The sequence below is a fragment of the Barbus barbus genome (assembly GCF_936440315.1).
Source record: "Barbus barbus genome assembly, chromosome: 42".
NCBI classification, from domain to species: Eukaryota; Metazoa; Chordata; class Actinopteri; order Cypriniformes; family Cyprinidae; genus Barbus; species Barbus barbus.
The window spans coordinates 20735435-20761180 of NC_136720.1; the positions used below are offsets into that span (position 1 = coordinate 20735435).

The window sequence follows — 25746 nt, forward strand, 5'->3', positions numbered from 1 at the left end:
AAAATCAACCCATGGCAACTGTTTAAAAGTAGCACAATTCTGTGGAAAAAACACGGACAAGGCAACCCTGCATCCAACAAGAGCTACAGGAGTCAGATTTGACTAATCACAGGTTGAGAATAATGAGAGATGACTGACAAGACCATGCTGGAGTATTTGCTGCTCAACAGATCCTGAGCTTATACTGACAATTATCTTATCTTGTAAGATGTGCTCCCTTTACACAGAGTGTGTGTGATAGCGAAATTGAAAGTCAAAGTAAACAGCAAACACACTCATGCAAAAATATTTAAATACACCGCATACAGATAGCGGCTCGCTGATGCGCCAAAATAATATACAAAATTAGAACGTTCGACCCTCCTATAATCCTTGGGGTCAATTTAACCACATTCAATGTTTAGTGTCTGTAAATACATGTTTGACTTTTTTTTTTTTTTACTTCAAATTGAATGACTTTTCCTAATTTAATGGGGACAACTCAGTAAACATAATATTAACATGATGATATTTTTCCAGTGCCCTCTACACATATTGTAACATCGGTGATTGGTGAGCAAACATATAAAAGTTCACACAGAAGCCTTCTGAACTATTTCTCTTTGTGCTCTGTGCTCTCTCTTTAAACTCTCTCTATAGAATGTGTCTGAGACAAACGATAATGTTGAGGAGGACCCTGATTATGAGGCATCCTCCTCAGATGAGAATAAGACTCCTAGTGTTGATCCTCCTGTTGTCTCTCAACCACCAGCAGACACATTACCTTCCAAATATGGAAAGTTATTATGGTCCCACTCCCCACTTGAATGACAGAGTAAGCTTAGTGCTACTAATGTCATCAAAATGGTTCCAGGGCCCACAAGATATGCTGTCGGCCATGTCCAAGATATAAAATCAGCTTTTCATTACACCATCATTTGAAAAGAATATACTTGAAATGATAAACTTAGAGAGGTGTAAGGCAGACTTTAATGTGACTGATTGCAAGCCTACATTGGGTTGCTCGTTTTGGCAGGAGTGTACAAGTCAAAAGAAGAAGCAACAGCAAGCCTTTGAAATGCTGACACTGGAAGGTCAATATTTCCAGCCACCATGTGTCTAAAGACAGGAATCGGAATACACTGGTTGTGCTCTATGTTTATGATTCGTTAAAAAAATGGACTCCTAAGAGTCATTGTTCAGGAAACGGAATAGCCTACACTGTGTGGCGCTGTAGAGTCACTAGCGGTTGTGCAGTGAATTGTAGTGCAGAAAACACTGTCAGAATACCTTTTTTCTGCTTTGAGGAAAGAATGTGAGAGAACTGTTAATGGAATGTCATTAGGTTCGGTTCTGAATTGGTTCAATGAAGGTCTTTGAGGAGGAATTAATAAGTGGATTTTGCCAGGTGAGATGCTTAAAATAGTTTTGTTTGAGGCACTTAGTGTTACCATCAAATGTGGCAAACATATGTAAACTATGCACAAGCAAGTTTCTTTCTCTGAAATACTATACAGGCCCTAATATTAGAATATTACATTATAACATATAATATTCAATTCTTTTGGAAAGACAAAAATTCACATTACGAAATCTTGTGTTTTGGACTGACACTAGCTATTTGCTATCAACTATTTTAGATTAACCCGAAACTAATTGAAAAGCGGTTGACTTTACATATCGATCAACAATAGGCCCTATGTTGCTTTCTAAGAGGGTGTAATACTCTGCAAAGCAAACTAGAATTTATTCTTCAAATGTATGGTTTTGCGAGACTAGATATTCCCATCATTACTATATCAAATAACCCAGTTATTAGTGAGTCTCTGACAATATGGCTGACCTTGTGGTGCTTGCAGGGCCTCCCAGGTCTTGTGGCGAGTCCAGATGTGTTTGGTTATATGAGCGCCCCGCTATTTCCCAGCGAGATTTGAAGTGGGACCTTTGAAGATTTGATGCAAGAGGAAACGCAAAAGCGTGCCAAGCTTTTGTGTCACATAGGTGCAACAGATCTGTGTTACGGGCTGCCAGAGAAATGTGTGTCACTCCACTGTGAAGAAAGATTCATGTTCAGTCTCTGTGCTTCAGTAGCGGGTTGTCACTTTGGTGTCAAAAGCGAGATTGCAGCCAAAACTTCGCATTGAAAATCCTGAGCTTTGGGTTTTTTTCTTGCTGAATGTGCAATTCTCATGCTACCGCACCTGCTATGGTTGTCCCTGCTCCACCCTCCACCATAACCTCTCAACAACGCCCAGAATACACCAATTCATGTACCGCTAGGGCGAAGTTCATCCTCTGAATTAGGTCCTTCAGCCACATCAAACTTGGCACTGCGATAGGGTTTGGGTTTTTTTCAGGGAACATGTGCAGGGTCGAGCTGGCAGCAGTTCTCTGTCATTATCTAACTTATGAAATGATGATGTTTGTGGGAAGTTATATGTTGTTCCCTTAGGGACCGCTACGCTGTTTACTGCTAATATGCAGGCGTAGCTGAAAACTACTATAATTTGGTATAATCTCCAAGCTCTAAAACCCAACTCGCAAGATATTTTGACTGAAGTGTTCTCCTTAATTCCCAAGGATGAAATTGGTTGTGGTTCAATCACAGCTGAGAAGATTTTCCGTCCATCCATTTCCCTGAGAAGTGTTTCTCAGTGCTGTATACTTGATTAATCCATAGTAATCCATTTGCACAACAGTTGAACTCCTTCAACCCTTTGGCTTCAGCTTCAGTCGAGGAGGAATTTCACACCTGAACAGCAGAAACCGCTCTCTGTTGGCGTCTAAGCATGACAGAGAATTATAGCTTTTGCTGACATCTTTCTCTCTAATGGCTGAATTTAGCAAATGCTGATAATAAAGAGGAAGAAGATGAAGCGAACATTTTCAAAACATGTTTAAATTAATAAGTCATGACAGTTCACCCCCCAAAAAATGCAAATTCTGGCATCATTCACTCACCCTCATTTCGATCTAAACCTCTTTGACTTGTTTTCTTATATGAAGAACACAAAAGATTCAAAATATCTTCTTTTGAACTGCACATATGAAAGGAACGATATGAGAGTGAGCAAATAATAACATTTTCTGTAACATTTTTCTTCATTTTTTGGTGAACTATCCCTTTAAAATATTCCTGCACTGGCATGCCACATTTCAAGACTATTTCAAGTCAAAAATGGTGCTGGATAAAATGAAAACGTTCGATAAATAGTCCAAATAGAGAAATAAAAGTGACCACAGTGAGCAAAGAGCATGCTGTAAAGTACAGTGGCTCTCACAACTGATTGAAGTGGAGTTGTTGGATGAAGTCCTTTAGTCTAAACCATCATTTTGGCTTGTATTTAACTTTCATCTCTCATGCTCGTGCCAGGGGATGACTCCAAATCCCATCTTTAAGATGTACTCGATGATTAGGATGGCAAAGGTTGTAAAGGAAGAGTGGGTGTTGTGTCGACCCGAGTCTGACTTCATTACCATAGTTCAGTGCTGCTTAGACTGTCAGAAAAGGCAAGGTTATGTTATATACAACAGTGAAATTACCTGCTGGAAAAATCAGGTCATACCAGTTTAAAGGAAAATCATAATCTAAAATATAATAAAACTGAATAGGAAACTAGGTTGTCAAGTTTGAATGTCAACTTATACAACTTTATTTTGGTTTGCTTCTCGCATATGACTTTGAGCACAGTGCATGAGTTATACAGACTATTCTTATGGTTTTATTGTCCAAAATCCTTGATCCCAATCCTCATTACATTTCCTCATATTAAGATCTACAGAATAAGAAAATCAGGATGAGTAAATTGTCAAAATTTTCATTTAAAGTGAACTGTCTCTTTAAGAAAGCTGGTTATTGGAATAGGGTAACTGGTTTTTGCTAGCCCAAGGTTGTCTACCAGGTCAAAACCTGGTCCACCATTTGCTAGTCAAGCAAACAAACCATTCAGACAAGCTTGGCCCAACTAGAGACCATGTAAAACCTTGAATATTCCAGCAGGAAACAACAAAAACCCACAAAAATCAAAGTCAGTTTTTAAAGTCATTGCTCTGATTAGCTTCACAAGAGCAGTAAATTGGCTTGATGACCTGTTTGTTGTTAGTGGTGAACATGAGGGATCACGGTACAGAGGCTGTGGGCTGCATTGGGGGATTAGGTCTGCTTTAATAGTGCTAATATGCAACAGCATAGTCCCTCTGGCTCGATTTGGGGGCTGTTTATGAGCAGGCTCAAATTTCAGGACCCCCAATCCACCACACTGCTCAAATAACCCCATTAAACCCAGAAGACAGGAGAGTTCAACAACCATCATTAACATGGCCTGTCTAGACTCCCAAACACTCACACAGAGGTCTTTTGTTTTAGACTGTCGACAATAATATACTAGACATGTCAAAAACGTTGAGTGATAAGTGACGTCTGGAAAGCGTGTGTAATCTAGTCGCATTTAATAGCCAATAATGAGCTTTGTAAAAGGTAATAAAATAAATAAGCTAATGTGTGAATAAAATAATAGCAGGCCACCAAACTGCAAATCAAGTGACAAAACTGAGCTTGGCTAACGAGTTTTAACAGCTCAGTTTGACAAAACTGCTGACAGATGGAGTAAAGCGCAAATTTTAGGAGCACTCTATGAAGTGCCTGATGTATTTTTTTGGCCGTGCTCTTTGTAATAAAATAAAAAGCCTTTAAGGTTCACACTTTATTGTTCTCACACAGCAAGTGAATACCTTCTACTCAAATGCACATAAAGCTTTCTCATAAAAGCACAAGAGATTTCTAAACCGATGAGAGGTTTCACTGCATCCCTGCAGTTGGAAAGACATCATATACAGGTAATTACAGTGAACAGAATTAAATTAGAGCCTCGGGAGTCCAAAGGATGAAAAAAATAAACATCAGACTGAAGGATATTGGACATAAATTTTTATTAAACCTTTATTAAACATTTCGAGTATCAAAAAAGCATGGCATGAAAGAAACACAAAGAATCCCCCATTGGTGCCAGTAGAAACTCTTTTTTTCCCCCCCATAGAAAAATGCTGTTCATGGCACCTTAGTAACAATGTACAAAAATGTTTACACACATACACATATATATATATATAAGACTTCATTTAGAGTGTCTATGTTGCACGTTCACCCCATTTCGTTTGGTTGCATACATGACCATTAAACACGGACGTAGTTGGAGACCGAAAAAGAAAGTCTGACATTTCCAATCAATACTCAGGCCGTTGTGTTTCTCTTTAAACTAACAGTTGAAAGTCTATTCCCTTTTCTCAAAGCTGATATATTAGTTAATTATTCTACGCTATTAAGCAATTCAAAGCAATACTTTAACTCTCAAACTGCATTACAGAGGTTTATATGAATTGACCTTGCACTGGTTGAGTAAAACTATGCGGCTACAGTTGTAATAAGGTCTGACTCGATTGGACAGACATGAGCAACTGGTCTCACGTCTCAAAAGAGACGACAAAGCAAAGACAAAGACAAATAAATAACGTACAATCAGCAGACATATTCTTGTTTATAGGGTTTGCATTTGGTCCTTCCGCTGCTAAAGTGAGCATTAAAGAAGCTTTTCGTACCGCCCGACATCAGATGCACCAGAAATCACCCTGTTTGAGATGATGGAGAAGCTTTGCCGTCTTTCGAATCTTTCGATGCAGCTAATAAATCATCTGACCCTTTAAGAATTTAGTTTTTATGCCACATGCCCGATCCGACAAGCAGCCATTCAAGGCAATACGTGAGGACAGCAAGTATGGAATAGTTTGATCTGCCGGTCAAAGGTCAAAGAAAGACCTTAGTCACCCACATCACTGTCCTGGTCCCCGATGATCCACAAGAAGTGGAAGCTGAGAGCCAGGAAGGCAGTTCCCAACAGGTCGCCCAGCGCTGTCAGGTATGGGATAGAGAAACTGTCCGGATCTTTCCCGCTTTTCCACATGGAGTGCACCATCCAGTCCGAAATGCAAAGCAACAAGAACACCTAGGATGGAAAGGAAGCGCACACAAAAACGTGTTGAGTATTGAAAAGAGTCAGCCAAGCTGCGCTCTTGCGTAAAACCACGGTCCCTTCCGCTGTACCTTTGGATGAACTTTCCCACACAATCACACACACAGGAAGCTCTAAACCAGAAAGACACGGACAGAGTTATTCTAGAAGCAACACAATGTTTTTGTTTATGGAACTTCTTTGGAAAGCTCATCTTGGAAATGAAACAAGATCCCATTCTTTTGAAAAGCGGCATTCACATTTAAGACAAATATCCGAAACGGCTTCAGATCTAAACTTCATAAGGCTTTTCATCTAGCGCAGCTCATTAAACCCCAGCAAATTAGCTCCGTGTTTGTCTTCGCTGAGCATCGCAGACTATTAAAATGCTCTTTTGGATCAGAACGGCCCAGTGGATGCCAGTTTGTTTGCTTAATGGAGATGTAACATTTCAAATCTTCATCTTGCATTCAACTTAGAAGTTAAAAAGATGGACTGCAGCAATTCCTGAAGGCTTTTCGCCAGCAGCCCCGTGTTTCCGTGCATGTGTGAGTGAAGGATTTTCATTTAAGTGAAATAAAAAACGCGGCCCGTCCATTAATCAGACTGACAGGTCGGTGTGAAACTCTATTTGGAGGTCTGACGCTCTGGTTATCCGGCCGGGCGGCGTTCATTTATACCCGTTATATTAAGGTCAGCGCGAGATGGTTAAAAAGCGATTCGCTCTCCGCTGCAGATTTTAAACTTCAATTTAGGTAGCAGGAAATAAATGGCCATTTTAAAGGCTATTACTTGTGCCTGCCAGGCAAGATGAGTTTTGTGACATTATTTCAATAATTAACCTTGCTTGTTTCCGTGCACGAGAATATCAGAACATTGACCTTTCCGTGGGAGATTTCGCCTCGCGTTTTCTATCCCTTTCGCTTTTTATTAGGGTTCTATTAATTAACGATTAAACCGTTAGAAAGGGAACGCCGGAGGCCTTCCGAGTAGCCGAGGAAAGTGATGGTTTGCTAATGTACACAAGCTGTTGAGGCCCGACAACATTAGCCTTGTAGTTCCACTCTGCGCAAACACACGGACACACTTTTCCATCACTCACAAGGACAGAGAAAGCAGTCAGAGATGCTGCATGGCTTTCATGCGTCCACTCACACACGTTTACTTAGCCATCTAAATGAGGATGTATAACACCCCTGTAGTTTAATATAAAGCGAATTATAATCAGTACAGACAGAGTATATATAATGAGTAACTAAACTCTATTTGAGATTCCCTTAAGGAAGGTTGTGTCAGATATAGTGAACTCATAAACCCGCTGGAAGCAAAGGTTAGGTGTCCTTTTTTAGGTTCACAGTGGCAGCAGAAAAAAGGTTCAATGTAAATGAAATGAGAACCGATACAATTTAGTTTGCAATATGACATATTACAGCAGTTTCTTGTTTGAAAGTACATCATTTTGTCATAAATCTAGCAAACAGTTCAACAAGCGCTTGAAAAAAATAACTACTGTTCAAAAGTTTGGGATCAGTTTTGTCTTAGTTTCTTTTGCTCATCACACCTGCATTTATTTGATAAAATACAGCAAAAACAGTAATATTCTGAAATATTATTTCAATTTAAAATAACGGTTTTCTAATTCAATATACTTTCAAATATAATTTATTCTGTGATGTAAAGCTGAATTGTCATCTGTCATTACTCCAGTGTGATGGAAATGTAATTTCCAATGTTGGAAACAGTTGTGCTGTTTAATATTTTTTTGGAACTGATACTTTTTTCAGGTTTCTTCGATGAATAAAAAATGAAAATGATTAGCATTTGGAGTCAGTGCTTTTTTAAATTTTTTTATAAATTAATACTTTTATTCAGCATTGGATCATGTTTAAATGATAAGTGATACTTATATTGTCATTTATACTGTTGATTTCTGTGGATTATTTTCTCATCCAAATTTTTGGAAGAGGCCCTTTATTGTCTCATCTGAAAAAATGTCCCAGGAGAGGCATGTGAATATCCAATTTAGACCCCTCTGCACAGCGTCACCAAAAAAAAATACTTAACAGCTATGTACTGGGAACTTCATTTAACCCTGAAATTTCTTCCTCTAAAGCAGACTCTGTTTTTTCTGGTATTCTATAAATGCCTTGTATTTGAAGACCCATAACGGTCAGAGGTCAGGGGGCCATTTTCAGGGCACTAGACATGTTCAACAAGCCAAGCTATAGCTGGAGCAGGCTAATAATGGTGAACTTCTGTTCGAAATATTTTGTCCTGAGAAGCATAATTTAACCATAAGGGTTTTATATAGTGTTTTTTGCCCATTTTGTGATAAAAATGTACATAATATAATAAAATATTATATAAATATATATTTGATAAATCTCAATATATTGTTTTATAAATAATTAATTATTAATAGTTATTTAAACTTATATTTTTTATAGTTTTTATTATAGTATTAAGTGTTTTTTTGTTTAATTACAGTTACTAAAATGAAAATATACTACAATCGATTTATACAATTGAGAAGTTTTGAGAAACATGAGAACGAGAGTTAGAATTTGATGATTTATGTACACAAATAATTCAAGATGCACAAAATAAATATCTGAGCACCAGAATAACCCAAATAATGGCCCCACTCATTTTTCCTATCTCAAAGACGTGTGTGTGTTTAGGTTAGCGAGGGCGTTTCACGTACAACTTCCTAAAATTATCACACATTCCACACGCTCGCAACACGCCAGCACTTACTGAGGTTCTCTGAGGGTAATCGATCTCAATTGCGATCCAAACAATTTATGAAAACACCCTTTTGGAATAACCAAACACTCACAGATACATACACACCCGCTTACACACACAAACAACACCTGCTCGCTATCGCTAATGTCATTGCTGCTTCATTCAGAGGGGAAATGGGGCGTTTAAAAGCTCTGGGGATTTTCTAAAAGGCTTGTAGGTTTATGATGGGGAAAAAAAATGCATGTTGTAACATTGTTACATGTGGGCTGCTGGCGGCACATTCATCGCGATTACACTGAAGATGAAATAGATTCCCCAGACCTGTATCATAAAACGGGTGTCTAGTTTTATGATTATAGGCTGACATTTTCGTCTGCTATAGGAAATAGTGCTTACAGCTGAGCCTCAAATAGGTGTCAGATTTAATAAAAAGATACAGTGATGACAGGTTCTCTAAACAGCATGGAAATAACTGCACCGCACAGCCTGTAAACGTTCATGTGAAGATGTCAGTGCCTTGACGCTCGGTTAGAAGGCCCAATTTTTGTCACGCTCACCTGGAAAAGAGCAGCAGCCAAATACACGACCATGAAGACGGGCGTCAGTGAGGTGTGACCCCTTTCCATCAGATCAATGGTGTACAGGAAGATCAAATGACCAGGGATGACCAGTAACAGCAGTACTTGTGCTGACCTGTGATTGGCCCCTGAAAAAGAGAGAAAGTTGTTTTCAATAAAAACAGCTTTTATTGAAATCAAGCTGGCAAAATGGTTTGATTCATATTTCATTTCAGTATGACATCATACTGCGATGAAAGTCTGCCTCTGCAGATCAACACCTACTTCTACATCATTGCTTCTTTAGCCCCGCCCATAAATAATATAAAATAATACATTATAAATTAAATACTATATATTTCATAATATTCCAATTATGATTATTTTCCCATCCTAATACAGTGCAGTTCTATTAATTATATATCATTAGAATTATTTATTTATATATTTTTTTTTATTTATATACTTTTATTGTATTTATACATATTTTGAATGAGCTTTTTATATTCTCAGTTTTAATTTTAGTTTAAGTTTTATTAATTTGATCTGCTTTTGTCATTTTTATTAGTTTTAAATATTTATATTTAGTTATATTTGAGTATTTGTAACTTTAGTAACTCAAATAAAACAATTTAAACAAAATTATTTCAGTTAGTTGACAAGGCAACATTTCTTCTTTTTAAGGCGATTAAGTTTTTAATTAGTAATATATTTAATTTTATTACTTCAGGTTAATTTCAATTAATGAAAATTATTTTTAATACATTTTAGCTTTTCCATAATATTAGTTCAAAAAATATTTTGTAATCTTTTACCACAATAACTTTCCTGTTTGACATAACAATGGTGGACAAGTGAGCGGAATGATATTTTCCACAATGATATCCAAAGGTGAAATCTCTCATCTTAAAGGATCCAGCATTAAGACACCTGAAACATCACAGACACAAACAACCCTCCATGTGCGATCTGTGCATGTGTGTAGCTGTTCATATTTGATTTATTCTATATATTCTAAGTGAATATGCACACAGTAAACATCTCATTCACAAACACTACACTTCTCGCTCCATTAGCATCCTGTCAGCCCCCGCAGTATAGCATCCCTGTGCACTCAGAGCCCTTGAAGGAGGAAGATGTATGCCCATCTTTCCAGATGGCACTGCTAAGCTTACAGTGGGCACCGTGCCCCTCATGTACTCGGGCATCTGGACTCTGTCCCCAGAGTCCTCTTGTTTCTCTAAGAAAGAGCCCTGCATCAAAGCTTCAACATCAACATGCCATCCGCAGCCTCTGTTGTTTATAGGAAGCGTTCTCTGCTTTTCTCCGAGATGGATCGTTATACACAAACCACCGTTACACACACTCCATTTAAGCTAATGTATACACACTTGCAAGCCCTGGTAAAGGATGTTGTTCTAAACACTGGTAACTTGTTCTCGCTCTCTTTAATACAGGCTATGAAAACAAAAACTGCCTTCAAAGTGTGTTTAAGTCACTCTCCATAAATTTGTAGGCCTTAAAGGATGTTATGAGGATTTAAAATTACATGAGCGGTTTGGAGCCCTTTAACACACATGCTCCACTCGTATTGAGCTGCGGTGCTCATACTGGAGGTGTAAGTTTGAGCCACGTCATGCCTTGATCCTATTCTTAAAAAATTGTTTGCGTGAAATTTATCTACTTTGCCAGTCAATAAAATAGCTAAAAATCAGTGTGAAAATTATTTACATAAAAATGTATTTAGAAATATTATTTTTTACATTAAAATTATCACATCCCCACATTTCTGCCAGTTATAGAACAATTTCCACCACAACCAGCAATTTTGCCTCTAATAAAATTAGTGGGCTTGTTTACCAAAGAGACCATTTTATTATGGAAGAGTATATGATTAAATTTAGATTTTAATAGTATATTTTTATTTCATATTTAAAAAAAAGTTGTGTCAAATTATTCAGAAAATGTGACAATATTTTTTTAATTTAGTGTATTTAGGATTCATAAAATGCAGTCATTTTATTTACAAAAAGGTTTTGAATCTCATTTCCACCACAGAATGAATGGTATATTGTTATGTACTGGAAATGATATTTGCTCAAGTTCATTTAGAATTCTCTTGTGATGTATATTCACTGATGGACATGGCTCAAGGACAAATGCAATAAACTAGCATGTGTGCTTAAATAGTTTAATTTCTAAAAGTTTACAGGGTATATATTTCACAATTTTTGGACCTATTATGCACTAGAATGTGTCTAGGGCACACGTTGGTGTAATTTAAGGCACACTAGGGGAATGGTCGGGGTTACCTGTGCCACAGAAGGTGCGGCAGGGGTAGTAGCAACCCTTGGCCTCGTCAGGAACCTCTCCAGGGGTGCTGTGAAAGTGCAGGTAGGTGGATATCCGACTGGACTGGATGGCTACCAGGTTTCCTCCGATACCTACAATATAATAGTACACAAATCAGACAAATATACACTGAGAATACAAGGACAAAACCTGAATCAAAAATAAGGAAAAAACAGTTGCAGGTTTCAAACACATTTGAGACTTAAAGTAAATCTGCGAATAACTGTCATGTCAGTGAAGCTTCTGCAGTGAAATCTATGTATACAGGCTTCATTTTTTTCCACTGTCAGACTGGCAGCCATGAGTCACCAGTACTAACTCTGCTTTTGTCCCCCGCCTCTTTATCTCTCTCTTTCTTTCTCTCACACACCAACACACACAGCCCTTCCCCTCTCTCTCTCTCTTTCTCCCGAGCAAAGTAGAGTGGTGTCCAGAGCCGCAGTAACGATATGTCACGCCCAACAGTTCTGGGGGAAGACAAGCAAGCGAGAGAGAGAGAAAGACAGGAGACAGAGGACAGAACAGAACGGACAACACAGAGACTGCCTGAACATATACATTCTCTTCTCTTTTTACACCATCTGGTTTGTCACTGCTGAACTAAAAACATCTGCTTTTGAAATGGAACTAAACAGAATGGAATAAAATAGAATCAAATACAATGGATATTTGTAAACAGAACAAAACATAAATCAAACAGAAGAGAACACACAGATTAGAGTAGAGTACAAAAGCAAGGACTAAACAGAATGAAACACTAGAAGATGAAATAGAATAGAACAGCACAAAAAAATGAATCTAGACGAATAGAATATAATAAGAGATAAATAAACAAATACTGATTGATAGGAATAAAACAAAGAAAAATAACAGAAAAGATAGAAATTTTAGTGAAGACAGACACTGTCAAATCCATCAACCAACTGTTGGGGATTTGCCTTAAAAAGCTGTTGCCCAAATTTGCCAATCCAGGAAAAACAGCCAGAAATGATTCTTTCAGCTAAAAATGTTTAGTAACTGAGATTGGACAGTCAAGACGAATGGAAATTATTTAAAAATATATACAGTTCACACTTCACAGTCAAACAGGAAATCGGTAATCTGAATTACAATAAAACAGTAAATCCTTTTCTCACATACAGTAGTGCATTCATGCCCACAATGGCAATAACAATTCCCATCGTGAAAGAGCAGACGTGAGGGAGAACGATTATCTTTTAGCACTGCTCAGGCTTCTATACAATTAACCCTAACAAGGCCGTGTTTGTGTTTAATGCAGAGGTTACCATCTCACCACACTGTGACACATCCCTGTGGCAGTGCTGGAGAGACGCCATCTGTATGGAGGAGTGTGTAGGCAAGTGTCTGTGGTTCAGATTAGCTGGCCAGGTCTAAACTTTCTTCAATTTCTCAAACAAGTAACAACATGACATTTCAGATATGAGTTGGGGGCATGAGAAAGGAGTGTATGGGAATTGTTTTTACCTTTTCTGGAGCAATAAGGTCCAATTAATCCGATACTTATTTTAGCTATGTCTGCCAACAGGAAATGGAGATGATATGCAACCTCATTTCTGTCCAAGCAGCGGGATTAACATATATGGACGCCTTAATCTGGGTCACAGATCTGATGAGAATTTGGCTGGGTGTGCAGCAGGGCTCTATTATGGGCCCAATTGGTTTTCGGTAAGTACACTGTCTGGATTGGGATGTGCAAAACTTTTATTATTTTTAATAATAAAATTATTTTTAATCTGTTTATAATAAGGTCTTTATAATTATTAGGCTGGATACAGGTTTATTTGACTCCCATCTGACAAGTCCTGAAGGAAATGTTTGTAAAACATTGTTCTGTTCAAAAACAGAACTACTTTAAACTTAACAGACTTTTTAAAATGCAATGTTTGCATAGGGGGGAAAAAAAAGCATGAGATGCATTGTAATAGCCAAAAATTTCTGTCTGATTGTATAGATAATGTAGTTTTAATTGGGATGAATTTAAAGATGCTTTTTTGAGCGAGTTTTATCATACATGTCTTACAGCTAAAGCACAGCATGCTAATTAAAGCAGTGCCACTAAAAACCTTAATACTAAAAAAATCTATATAAACCACACTAATTGGTTTGTTGGTCAACCATTCGACCACTGTGACCCATCCTTGTACTGCGGGCGATAAGAGAGGTCTGACTTTGCTCTATTTACGTATAACGGAAACTATTTTCCTCTACCTAAGTGGCACATGAGCATGTGTATGTTACAATCATTTAAACTACCTTCTCTGAATCGCTTCCTGTTTGGCCAGACAAACAACAGACGCCTCTGTTACTCATCCTATCTCACTCTTTCCTCTTGTTTTGAGTTCCTCAGTAATTCTTTCTCTACTCAGTTCTACGTCTCTCTTAGAATGGAGAATAAAACCTTTGATTTTGATATATTCTGATATAAATTTCTGTCTTCTTTCACGCACACACACATGCAGAGATTCAAACAGCTGTTTGGTGGTCTGGGCGGGAGAATATAGACAGGCTGCAGACAGCGTAAATGTCTCTCATTAGTGTGCTTTAATTAAAAATCGTATGGCTCTTTGTGGAGGTGCCATGGACCTGGCTTCCTCTCCTGTTACCACGCGAAGCTCAACTACTGCAATTAATGACTTCACCCTAAAGCTCAATCTCACCCAACTCTAGTTCAGCTATATTCCAGCCTTTGGCTTTTCTCAATATGGAAACGCTCATTAAAATCACAAAAGTGGCTATATCTGCCACAAGGATTCTTGCGTGACTTTAAAAGAGGGCGGTTATTGCAGAGACGTTTCTTTGAGGTAATAACAGTCTGAAAGGGGACTGAAATATCAGCTGAGAGCAACAATGTGTGCCGTGGACATGGGGGTATTAGGAATAAAGGTCTACAAATTAAGGTTTTAAAAGCTTAAACCTTTCAAAAGACAAACAAGACACAAGTAAGATATTGATGTAGTTTGGCCTATTATGCGGAGTATTGGACAAAACGTCAAGAATTATTCTCCAGTATTGACAAGTGTTGTATTATTCGCAGATTTCAAAGGAAGACAAACAGAACAAGCTCTATAGGATATTTTTGTATAGAATAACAAATCTCACCGTTGATAACAGGTGTGTAAACCACAATCCCAGCCAGGTTGGGATCAGACACAGTTTTGTCCAGGATGAGTCCTCCAATACTGAAATAGGGACATGTATTGTGTTAGAGGGGCAAATGAAGGTCCACATGCTTTTTCAGTGTGTGTGCGAATCTGTTGCCAGGTGTGTGAGGTGTGTGTATGTGTGAATCACACCTGCTGATGAACATGGCAGTGATAACGGGCTCCCAGCCTGAGTAGAGCAGCTGACGGCTGGCAGGGTGTTTGGAAGAGATGACCATCCACAGCGGAGTCAGACACATGAAGAAGGCACACACCAGAGATGACACATATGGGTGAGAGTCTGATCGAACAGACAGAGAGAGAAACGGTTATGGTAAAATTTATTTATGGTAAAAATACAGAAACATTTTACATTTAAATAACTTTTTATAATTTAATTATTATTCTAAATTGGCATTTTGGGACACTACCGCTGCTTTCATGCTCTCAGTTATGTGGCCAAAAATGTTATACAATAGCGTCTACAAGATTTTACTCACTAAAATATTTTTCTTTTTGAAAGAAATTAATACTTTCATTCAGTGAGGATGCATTAAATTGATCAAAAGTGACAGTAAAGTAATTTATAATGTAAAAAATATTAATATTTCAAATGAATGCTGTTTTTTTTTTTATTCAAAGAATCCTGAAAAAAAAAATCAAATTATGGTTACACAAAAATACTAAGCAGAAACTCTTTTAACACTAATATTAAGAATATTAAAATGATTTCTGAAGTATCCTGTGACACTGAAGACTGGTGTAATGGCTGCTGAAAATTCAGTTTTGCCATTACTGGAATAAATGACATTTTCAAATATAATAAAATAAAAAAACACTTATTTTAAGTTGTAATAATTTTTCACAATTTTACTGTTTTTATTGTAATTTTACCATCAGAGACAGTTGTCAAAACTCGACAGGAGTGTCGTCCCACTCTCTGAACACACTATAACCCATTTTCTGCCATTTTTCAAAGCCTGAGATGGATTGACAGCCGTAATGGGAGACTGACAGGAAAAAATAACCATGACTGACATCTTGTTGATGACATAAATCATGTTGTCAGCTGCGGTTCTGTTCAGGCAGAACACATAAATTGAACTCACACTTAGAATTTTATGACTTCTATCTATGTGGGATTTTGGAATATTTTGAAAATGTATTTAAATTTATTTTCAATGATTTTATTGGCAATACAAAACTAAGTAATATTGTGGATATCACAATACATTTTATACAGTTTTTATTTCCTTAAGTTTCCTAAAGATTATGGCATTACATTCATGATTCATTCGAGTGACTCTCAAACATTTTTTGATTCATTTTCACGTAGCACGTTCTTCCTTTTCAAATCGACTCAAAATCTATGATTGACTTGATTCCCAATTTGTTTTACATTGTTTAAAAATGTTCATGTTAATCTTAATGTGGCGCCCCGATCAGGACTGACAATCATATTCTGCTGCTGTGTAAATGCAGCCGTACTGACTGGCTCTAATTGGATTTGAGCAGATTGAACGAAAAAAATGATCTTCTTAAAAAAACGAATAAAATCTTTTGATGCAGACAGTGTCTGCATTAAAAGATTTGATGCAAAAGAGGTTTGATTTTTTTGCTAAATACTCTTGATCACACATTAAACAGCCTAAATCTTTAAATCCCGAACATAGAGGCAACATCTGTGTGACTATATTTAGTGTGAGACAGGGCAGCGGTGTGCGCTAATGATGGCAGAAGCCTCTTTTCTGGCTGGTTGGCATGGCTGATATGGTTTTGGCGTGGCACGGTGGTGCCATTTGCCTTGCCCTCACCTCACTTCACCTCTCTCAGAAAAGGAAAGACTAAAAAAGGAGCACGGCGCTCAGTCTGGACCAGTCTGGGGCTTATCACACTGAGTCAGCATGGACCGAAGCCCCATTAAACTCAGCATAAACACTCCAGAATGCAGCTCAAGATGGCCCACGTGTAACTTTCACAATTTTTAGGTATAGTGTTTGTGTGTGAGAGAGACACTGGTTATTTGGCTATGCTTGTTAGGGCCAAATGTTTGAAAAAGTTGCCACAAACATAAAGAACCATGTTGAAAAAAAGTGATCAAGTTTTACATTATAAGAACTAAGAAGAATTGACAAATTGGTTAATTTCTAAATGAATTAATTTTTTTGTACTTTGTTAGTTTAAATATAATTTAATAATATTACATTAACATTTAATAATATAAAATATCCAGAAACATTTTATATCATTAAAATAAATAAATACCAAATATAAATAAAAACGTATGTATTTTTAATTAAAAAAAATTAAACAATTAAATTAAAACGAGGCAAAATAAAGTGAAAATGGGAACTGTCAAAAATGGAACATTTAATAATTTAATATTATATAATATTTTCATGATAATAAAATACTCTCTCTCTCTGCATAAATCATATATTATAAACATAAATCATTCAAATCAATCAAATTTAAAACAGGGCATAAATGTAAAAAAATTAAAGCATACATAACACCTGACAGGAATGAATGAATGGATAAGAATTTTCATTTCTAACTATTCTAATATTACCATTTAATTAAACATTATATTTAAACATATTTTCATAATCTTAAAATATAAAACATGTAAAAATGATAAACACACACACACACACACACACACATATAAAACACACAAACATACACATAAAGAGAGAGAGAGAGAGAGATACATACTGAGCCCTGTGTGTGTGTATTTCATGAGAATGTTAATCTGGAGACCCAGCGAGGTCATGCACTGTGTCACAACAGTCTCATTGTCCTGAGCCACTCATTAGCAGCGTGACCCTACCCATAAAACATATCAACCCCACTGCCCCATAAACTGTAACTTACACACCTTACATCTGCTGACACCTGCAATAGAGTGTGAGAGTGTGAAATGTGCTGCTACGTTTAAGATATATTACTGATCACACTTTAATATGACAGATAAAGACGGAAATATGTTCAGTTTTTCCACATACTATTCTTCACACTGCTTTATGACAAATGCATCTAAATGTAATTCACTCAAAGCTAGATCCAAAGTGACGGATTCTTGCGCCCTCTTGTGCTAGACAACTGAAAGTATCTCTGATCTGCTGGAGAGAAACTAATTCTGACCTACTATTTATTCTCGGCAAAAAAAATAATTATCTTTCCGTCTCTGTTACAGTTCCTAGTGAGCTGCCTCACTGTCTGCTGTCTACATAGGTGGCTTTTTTCGAAGGCAGCATCCTAACCGAAAGAGAAGCTGATAATGTGACTCATTTGAGGTTGTCCATACTTACTATGTACAAGCATACTTTGAATTTGAGTGTGCATGTGATGCCTAAAAATGCTATCTAGGTAGGCAGCTCACTAGGGTTTAGAACAGAGCCCTTATTTTTACACACATCTTTCTCACCTAGGCAGTTGTAGAGGCCCTGGCTGATCCATGCCAGGATGGCCAGCGTGATCAGGTCACCAAAACTGGCAGCGATGGGTGTGGCTACATTATCAGGGTTGATGCCCGTCTTCTTAGAGCCCACAATCACACCCACCATTATTATACCTGAAGAGAAGAGACAATATTCACCTTACTCACTTGGAACTGGACATTCATAACATGAAACATGACTAATGTCAGATTTCGATATAACAATGTGGCCATTATTTGTTGTGAAAGAACCGCTTTAGTAAATACATGTAAGAGTATTAGAGATTAATCTGTAGTACAAACCCTGCAGCAGAGATGCTATGAAGGCTGTAGCGACACTACTGGAACACAGCAACACGGCGTGACTGATCTGGAACTTTCCTTCAGGAATCCAACCCAGCACAACGGCTGCTACTGCTGCCAGGAACCCTATTACTGTGGCCTGCGCCTGAGAAACAGAGACAATGCATTACATTTATTTAAAAAAATAAAGAATTACACACACACACACACACACATATATAATTAAATATATAAATAGATATTTTATGATTTGTTTATTTAATTTAGTTTTTACTTTCTTATATTTATATTTTTTTAAAGATAAAATATTACAAAAAATAAAAATATAAGTTATATATAAATAAATTATATGTAAATATTACAATTATATATTATATACATTTTTTATTTTATCTTTATTTATTATATAGACACTTCACTTTGTCTTTGTTTTATAAGTGTCTGTGTAAATATGGAAACCCGTAATCTTGATAAGACCTCTGTTCCTTTTCCAGGTAAAAGCCCTGATGCAAAATAATGTGCGAGTTCCTGATGGCGTTTGCTTGTTTACGGTCTGTACTGTACATGCAAGCCTACTGAAAGCTCTTACCTGTTTCAGTGCCAAATTCCCAATAATAAGATTCCACTTCTCTATGGGTGAGTCCATTTTTCCCACATTCACCTAAAGACAACAAAATTGATGAACAATTTTTCCCCTCTCATTACTATTACATTCAGTCACCTGTACTGTAGTCACTAAAATGTGACACATATGTTTTATGCACATTTTCTAGCACTTCCTTACTAAAAAGCAAAGGTAAAAAAGTTGAAAAGTTGACAAAACATTGATAAATGATAAATATTTGAAACATGTTCACCCAAAAATAAAAGCAACTTTATTTAGGACCATTAGGATATTAATTGTGCAGTTACAATTTTTACATTAGTGTTATGCAAAAAAAAAAAAAAAAATTATTTAAAGAAAATGTATTTAAATATATAGAACATATTTATACATCATGGTAATATTAGTTGTACTGAATTTAAAGTGACAAAGTGACATGACATGTGGCCAAGTATGGTTATCCATACTTGGAATTTGTGCTCTGCATTTAACTCATCCTAAGTGCACACACACAGCAGTGAACACACACACACACACACACACACACACACACACACACATTTATGCTGCGGCGCCCGGGGAGCAGTTGGGGCTTGCTCAAGAGCACCTCAGTCGTGGTATTGAGGGTGGAGTGAACGCTGTACATTCATTCCCCTCACCTACATTCCCTGCCGGCCTGAGACTCTCTAACCATTAGGCCACAACTTCAAAAAATAGACTGGAGAAAAAAAGTTTAATGTAATTAATTACATTAATTTATATTCTATTAATAAAAAAGAGAAGGAAATAGCACAATGCAGAAAATGTAAAAGAGGCTTCAAAATATTATATAAAATATAATGTTTTCTTTTAATCTTTTGATTTTGGACAAAGCTAAAACAAGAAAACCATCAAAAAGGAAAAAAAATAGCATGTGACCAAATGACTTCTGAGAGGTGGATTTTGGAATTGGATGTTTTACACTGAAAAGAAAACTGACATCTGAGGAAAAGTTAATAATACTTTGGGTTTGGAATGGATCTCTGCCCACAAAGTAACAGATGACCGAGGCCAGTGTGTGCGCAAGTGTGTGTGCGCAAGTGTGTGTGCTTAAGCAAACACAGGAAACAAATGTAAATGTGAAAGAGCAGAGGAGAGAGCCGTCTGAGGGCAATAGACTCAGTGTGTGTTTTTCTTTTTTTCCCCCAGCTGCATGAGGGTGAACAGAAGGCCTGTACTTTCGCCCCTCTCCTCCGCTCGGTCCACACCGCCAGGGTTTGTTTATTCTTTCACCTCGAGGGGGGATGACAGATTTACCATGAGAACACTAGACGCTAAACGGCATGAGCTGAAACCCCTCTAAGCTCTAAAGTCCCAGACTGAGAAAGAAAAAATAAATAAATAAACTAGCTACAAAAAAAATAAAATCACTCTGTCAGCAGATAGCAGCTGAGACTCCAGCACCCAGAGGAAAGTGGGAGAGAATCTGTTAATAAACTAGATTATATAAACTTACAATCACACCTGAGATTTTAACTATGGAAAAGTTTAAATGCACAATAAGTTTTTAAAGATGACAAGAAACAGCATTTGGAACACATTTTTACAAGGGTCAGAAATTAAGGTGCTGATGTTGCTCATGGCAAAAATGCCACTGAAAGGGACAAAAATGCCCCCAAAATTCATGTTGCAACAAATAAATAAATAAATAAAAATAAATGAATAAAATTAAAATGTATAATTGTATACCCTTTATATTTTCTAGATAAGATTTAATACATTTTTACCTTTAATTATTTTTTTTATTTATTAAATTATTTTATTATTTAAACACTTGACAAAATGTTCAGTTGCTGTGGTTGACGAGGTAATGACATCATTGGTTGCATCAACAGAAAATACGCTAGTGAGGTGTAAGAAGTATAAATATACAGTAAAAGATTATAAAACAAACTTTTTCTTTACGACATTGTGCACAATAAGATCAGACATTAAGACAGTAAAGATTACATGTTGTCTTGAAAACCTACATGTGTTTTTCTTACTTAGACACATGGGGGTTGGAAAAACCTATTGAGTCATAACTATAATAACAGGCTTGCTAATTATTCTATCATTGATATAGGGTTTTTACTACCAGGCCTAGTCTGTGGAGATGGGCACTAGCATGAATCATCAGGTCCTGACAGGTGAGAACATGCCCAAAGCGGGCCAAGATCTCATAACAAAGCACCTTAGTGTCAGTGGAGCACTTTTTATGAGAGCCGACAGTCACTTCTAATCAAATTACAGGCACACCTAATGTGAACTAAAGCAAGATGCAATTATGTGCAAAGAGTTGTAAGTTAGTTAGGATACTAACCGCTGTGGAAAGCCTGGAAGCAAGAGTCATCTCTAGGTTTCCTTTCAAACCCAAAAGAGCCGGAACCAGGATGAAGATCTCTGTTATGTTTTTAAATGCTTCCCAATGCTGAAAAAAAGAAGAGAGACTTCTATTAGGTCTATGGAGTGGTTCTCAACCAGGGGACCAGGGCCCACTGGGGGTCCACAACAAACTTCCAGTGGGACCCCCCAAAAATAAGACTGAATGCAAACATTAAAATGCAAACATTAATTAATTAACACAAAATAGAAATAATAAAAAATGTAATTCAACATTAAACAATTAATAATAATATTTTTGAGTTTATTCATTTTTTATGAAAACAGAAGGACCAGAGGTACAGCTTAGACTGGAGGGCCTTCAAACATTATCCACAAATGCTGTAGTCAGGGCAAAAAAAATTGAGTCGAATTACATCAAAGTTTAATACTTAAAGGGATAGTCCACCCTTTTTGTTAAACACAAAATAAGATATTTTAGCCCCGTTTCCACTGCAGGAACTTTCCCCAGGAACTAGGTACTCGGTGCGTTTCCACCGCAGGAACCAGGAACTAAAAGTTCTGGGTAAAAATTTGCCCCTCAGAAAGAGGTAGTACTTTTTCAAAGGTCTGGAACTTTTGGGGGCGGGACTTGGGTGCTGAACATGCTGATTGGTTGCGTTCACGCAGCATTGTATTTAAACCACCATTTATTCGCATAATTTAAAAAAAATATTATTGTTAATGTTATTGTGTCATGAAATGTAGTTTTAAAAGTATTTCAGGCAAAAATGTAGTTGTTTAAAACTCAAATCTGCGGTTTATTTATAAAGACAGTGTCTATTTGAAAATACGCTTCGCCGATTTCAGAGATGTGAGCTCCACGCGATCACCGGGCGCTCAGTACTCATGTATCCCGACGAGTATCCAACCTCGGCTAGTCCTTCTGACATTTACCGCTGGCTCTAATGTCTCTGTAGTGGTTAAACATAAGATATAAATCATTTTGGGTAAATTTAACAGGTAATCTTTGGTCTTCATTCTATTAATCTATGAATATGTTAAAATGAAAAGAGGCAATACTGTTTGATATAATATTTAGTTTCATTGTAATGTATGGACGTTCCCTGTACTACATTTCTGCGGCTATTAATATTTTAAATGAAAACAAAAACAGATATCACATTTCGTCTTATTGTAAATACAGAGAGGATAATTGCAGTAGCCGAGGCGAGCTGACTGAGGTTATCAAGTACGCTGCTGTTTGCAGAAATACCGGACTTGCATCGTCCCGTCCACGGGAGTTCACACTCCCGAGTCAAACTTGCGAAATCCGAACTACTGAGGATGCAAGTCTGAAATTTGCGTACTTGCTATTGAGAAACTTGCGCAGACCTACGTCACCAGACTATTTGCCTAATCTTGGTACTTTAGACCGTAATGGAAACGCAGACAGCAACTGGTCTTGGGAAAAAAATAAAAGTTCCTGAGAGAAAGTGTTCCAGGTAATTTCGGTGGAAAAGCGGCTTTTGAAAACTGCTTTAGTGTTTTTTGTGCATAAAATGAAAGTCAATGGGGTCCAGTGTGGTTTTGGACCCCACTGACTTTCATTAAATGGACAAAATCATCTTCAAAATACCTTCTTTTGAGTTTTGCAAACGAAAGAAAGACAAACAGGTTTGGAAACAACATAAAGGTGAGTAAATGCTCCCTTTAAAGTTTCAAAAACTCACCTGTACTATATCCAGTACGACTCCGGCCGAAACCGTCCCGAACCCAGCAAGAAGGAAGGGCACCAGTATCTGCAATGCCATGGCGAGGGGTGACTCTTTGGGCATATTTCTAGTTGGCTGCTGCTGCCCTTCCTCTTCGCTCTCCTCTTCCTCATCGGCCTCTTCTCCCGAAAGCCTGCCATCAGGCAGCATGGGCTCCGTCTCCACATAGCGTCCATCTCCGGCATCAGACAGGCTGATGGATGTTCGGCTGCTGCGGTCCGAGTGGCGGCGGGGTTCGCGGTGGAACCCGTTCTTGAGGGTCTCTGGCTTGGGCGTGCCGACGTCCACCATGGCCAGCCGTTCCTCCTGTAGTGCGGTGTAACCAGCAGGTACCATGGTCTGAAGCAAGGAGGGTATGGGTCTGAAAGAGATGGAGCTCCAGGCTCCTCCAGCCTGAGCTGCCAGACTAGGGCCCAAGGAGCTGAGCACAGCGCCCCCTATGGTTCGGAGGCTCATACTGCAGACAGGAACTAGTTGGGCTCATGGCCCTCTGGACTTTGAGAAGAGCAGCAGATCAGAAGAAAAAGCAGGTGGCATCCATAACAGCCTTGAAGAAGCTCTGACAGTATCGCAGTGACCTGATAAAGAGAAGCACAGAGGGAATTCATCAACAAAAATGTCACATTCGAGGTCACACTATCATTATAGGCTCTCTTTTAGTCTGTCAGCGGTTATTTGATCTAGATGCTGAATTGGCAGTCATAGTGTTTAGTACACAGTCTGAACTTTATTTACTTAAACATCAATTACTAAGTACTCCATACTTGGAACTAACTTCTGAACCACTTCAGTAATAATATTTATGGAAACGTATAAAAACATTTATCTGACAATTGCAAAAAAAAGTAAATAAATGCAATAAATAAATTGTAAGATAAAATTTCGCAATTACCTCAGAATTCTTACTTTTAAACAATTCTTAGCTTATATCTCATATGTCTGAATTTTTATCTCACAAATGTGAACTGTGAAAAATGTCCGAATAGTGAGATAAAAAGTTGCAATACCTTTATTTTTATCCCGTAACAGAAACAAGTTTCTATAATTATTAGATGTGTACTGGAAAAAACACACAAATTAATAGTCTGATCACTGAAATGTTCTTATTAAAAGTAATAATCAGAAATTTGACATAAAAGTAATACACCATATTTAGTTTATATGTATGTAATTGTAATAAACAAATCAATAAAATTAAAAAGTTATAGTGCCTTTCAAAATGATCTCACAGCCAAAACAATAAACAACACACATTACATGGAAAATGTTTGTAAACAAACAATGCTAGTTCACAAAACATAAAGGAAATGAACAAATGCATCATATAATATGTTCAGAACAACACATCATTATGCCTGTAAGTAACTAATCATATATTTGACTGAATATTATATTTGAGATATACGAATATATTATACATCTAGTTAATGAGGAGGCAGGGAGCGGACAGGTTGCATTTTCAGTTGGACAAACTAGTTAAATATGCCTGATTTGTTAAGTATTTATGGTTTATGGTTATCAAAAAATACTCAATTGTATGTCTAACGTTAAGCCTTTATGTAGATGACTTGTGCATTGAAATCACCCCAAAACATCCTAAAATAACGTTTCTCTCCAGCTGCCTGATGATAAACATTAATAATTAATAATTTAAACTCCGAAGCCTGTCAACAGAAACCAACGCTTTATTTTATTTAATCAACCTCTCTGAAGGGTAGAAAGATAATAAAGGACTGTATGTACCGTGATATTTTAGCTCCGTCGAGACGGGTTTCTGCTTCTTCCCTGATCGCTGGACCGGATCTCTATGACAGCGGCGGCGCGTCATCACTGCCGCGGGAGCGAGCACGCATTTCAAAATAAAAGACTCGTGAAATCAAGTTGAAGCACATTTAAAGTTAAATTAAAACACATCAAAAGCTTTTTCTAATATGCTTTGATTTTTTTTTTTTTTTCTGGGGGGGGCTATTCATTAGTGCCTTTAATTTAAAAATGGTATTATTTAATCTTTGTGGAAATACATTGCCAAACTAGCATGACAACCTAAATGTTATGTCAGGAATGGGGGAAAAACAGGTAATGCCAGCTAATTAAGAAAAAATGTTAGCAATCTCACAATACAACCTAACAATAAAAAAGAAGAGATAAAAAGAGATAAGAAAGTAATGAAACCAAAATATTTCTGTATATTAAAGATCGTGTTCCATGAAGATATTCTGTAAATTTCCTACTATAAATATATCAAAACTTCATTTCTGATTAGTAATATGCATTGCTAAGAACTTTATTTGGACAACTTTACAGGCGATTTTCTCAATTTTTTTTTTTTTTTTTTTTTGCACCCTCAGATTCCTGATATTTAAATAATTGTATCTCGGCCAAATATTGTCCGATCCTAACAAACCATATATCAGTGGAAAGCTTATTTATTCAGCTTTAAGATTATGTAAACTATTTACATTATTTTATTTTATCATCGA

The 25746-nt window shown here is 37.1% G+C and overlaps 1 protein-coding gene across 2 annotated transcripts; it reads right to left on the reverse strand.

Moving 5' to 3' along the window:
- Window positions 1–4891: 4891 nt before the first annotated feature.
- On the reverse strand, window positions 4892–25081 carry LOC306861472 (solute carrier family 41 member 2-like). Of its 2 annotated transcripts, XM_079403728.1 has the most exons (12): window positions 25010–25075; window positions 24274–24325; window positions 23225–23844; window positions 21493–21600; window positions 19137–19208; window positions 18548–18692; window positions 18233–18379; window positions 14956–15103; window positions 14762–14841; window positions 11602–11733; window positions 9290–9438; window positions 4892–5978 (listed from the first exon to the last, which is right to left on the reverse strand). In XM_079403728.1, the coding sequence occupies exons 3-12, from the start codon at window positions 23720–23722 to the stop codon at window positions 5793–5795; spliced, it is 1665 nt and encodes a 554-aa protein (XP_079259854.1). In that variant the 5' UTR covers window positions 23723–23844; window positions 24274–24325; window positions 25010–25075; the 3' UTR covers window positions 4892–5792. The 2 variants fall into 2 exon arrangements, with proteins under 2 accessions (XP_079259854.1, XP_079259853.1); XM_079403727.1 differs by lacking the exon at window positions 24274–24325 and having other exon boundaries at window positions 25010–25081.
- Between the last annotated feature and the right edge of the window lie 665 nt (window positions 25082–25746).

Bases quoted from the DNA above. Each gene is read 5' to 3' on its own strand.
- LOC306861472 (XM_079403727.1), bottom strand. From the start codon at position 23,722: ATGAGCCTCCGAACCATAGGGGGCGCTGTGCTCAGCTCCTTGGGCCCT. The intron at 15,104-18,232 runs GTGAGAAAGATG...CTGTTCGATCAG, and splicing joins GGGCCTCTACAACTGCCTAG to ACTCTCACCCATATGTGTCA. The intron at 5,979-9,289 runs GTGAGCGTGACA...TTTCCATCCTAG, and splicing joins TGGCTGCTGCTCTTTTCCAG to GTGTTCTTGTTGCTTTGCAT.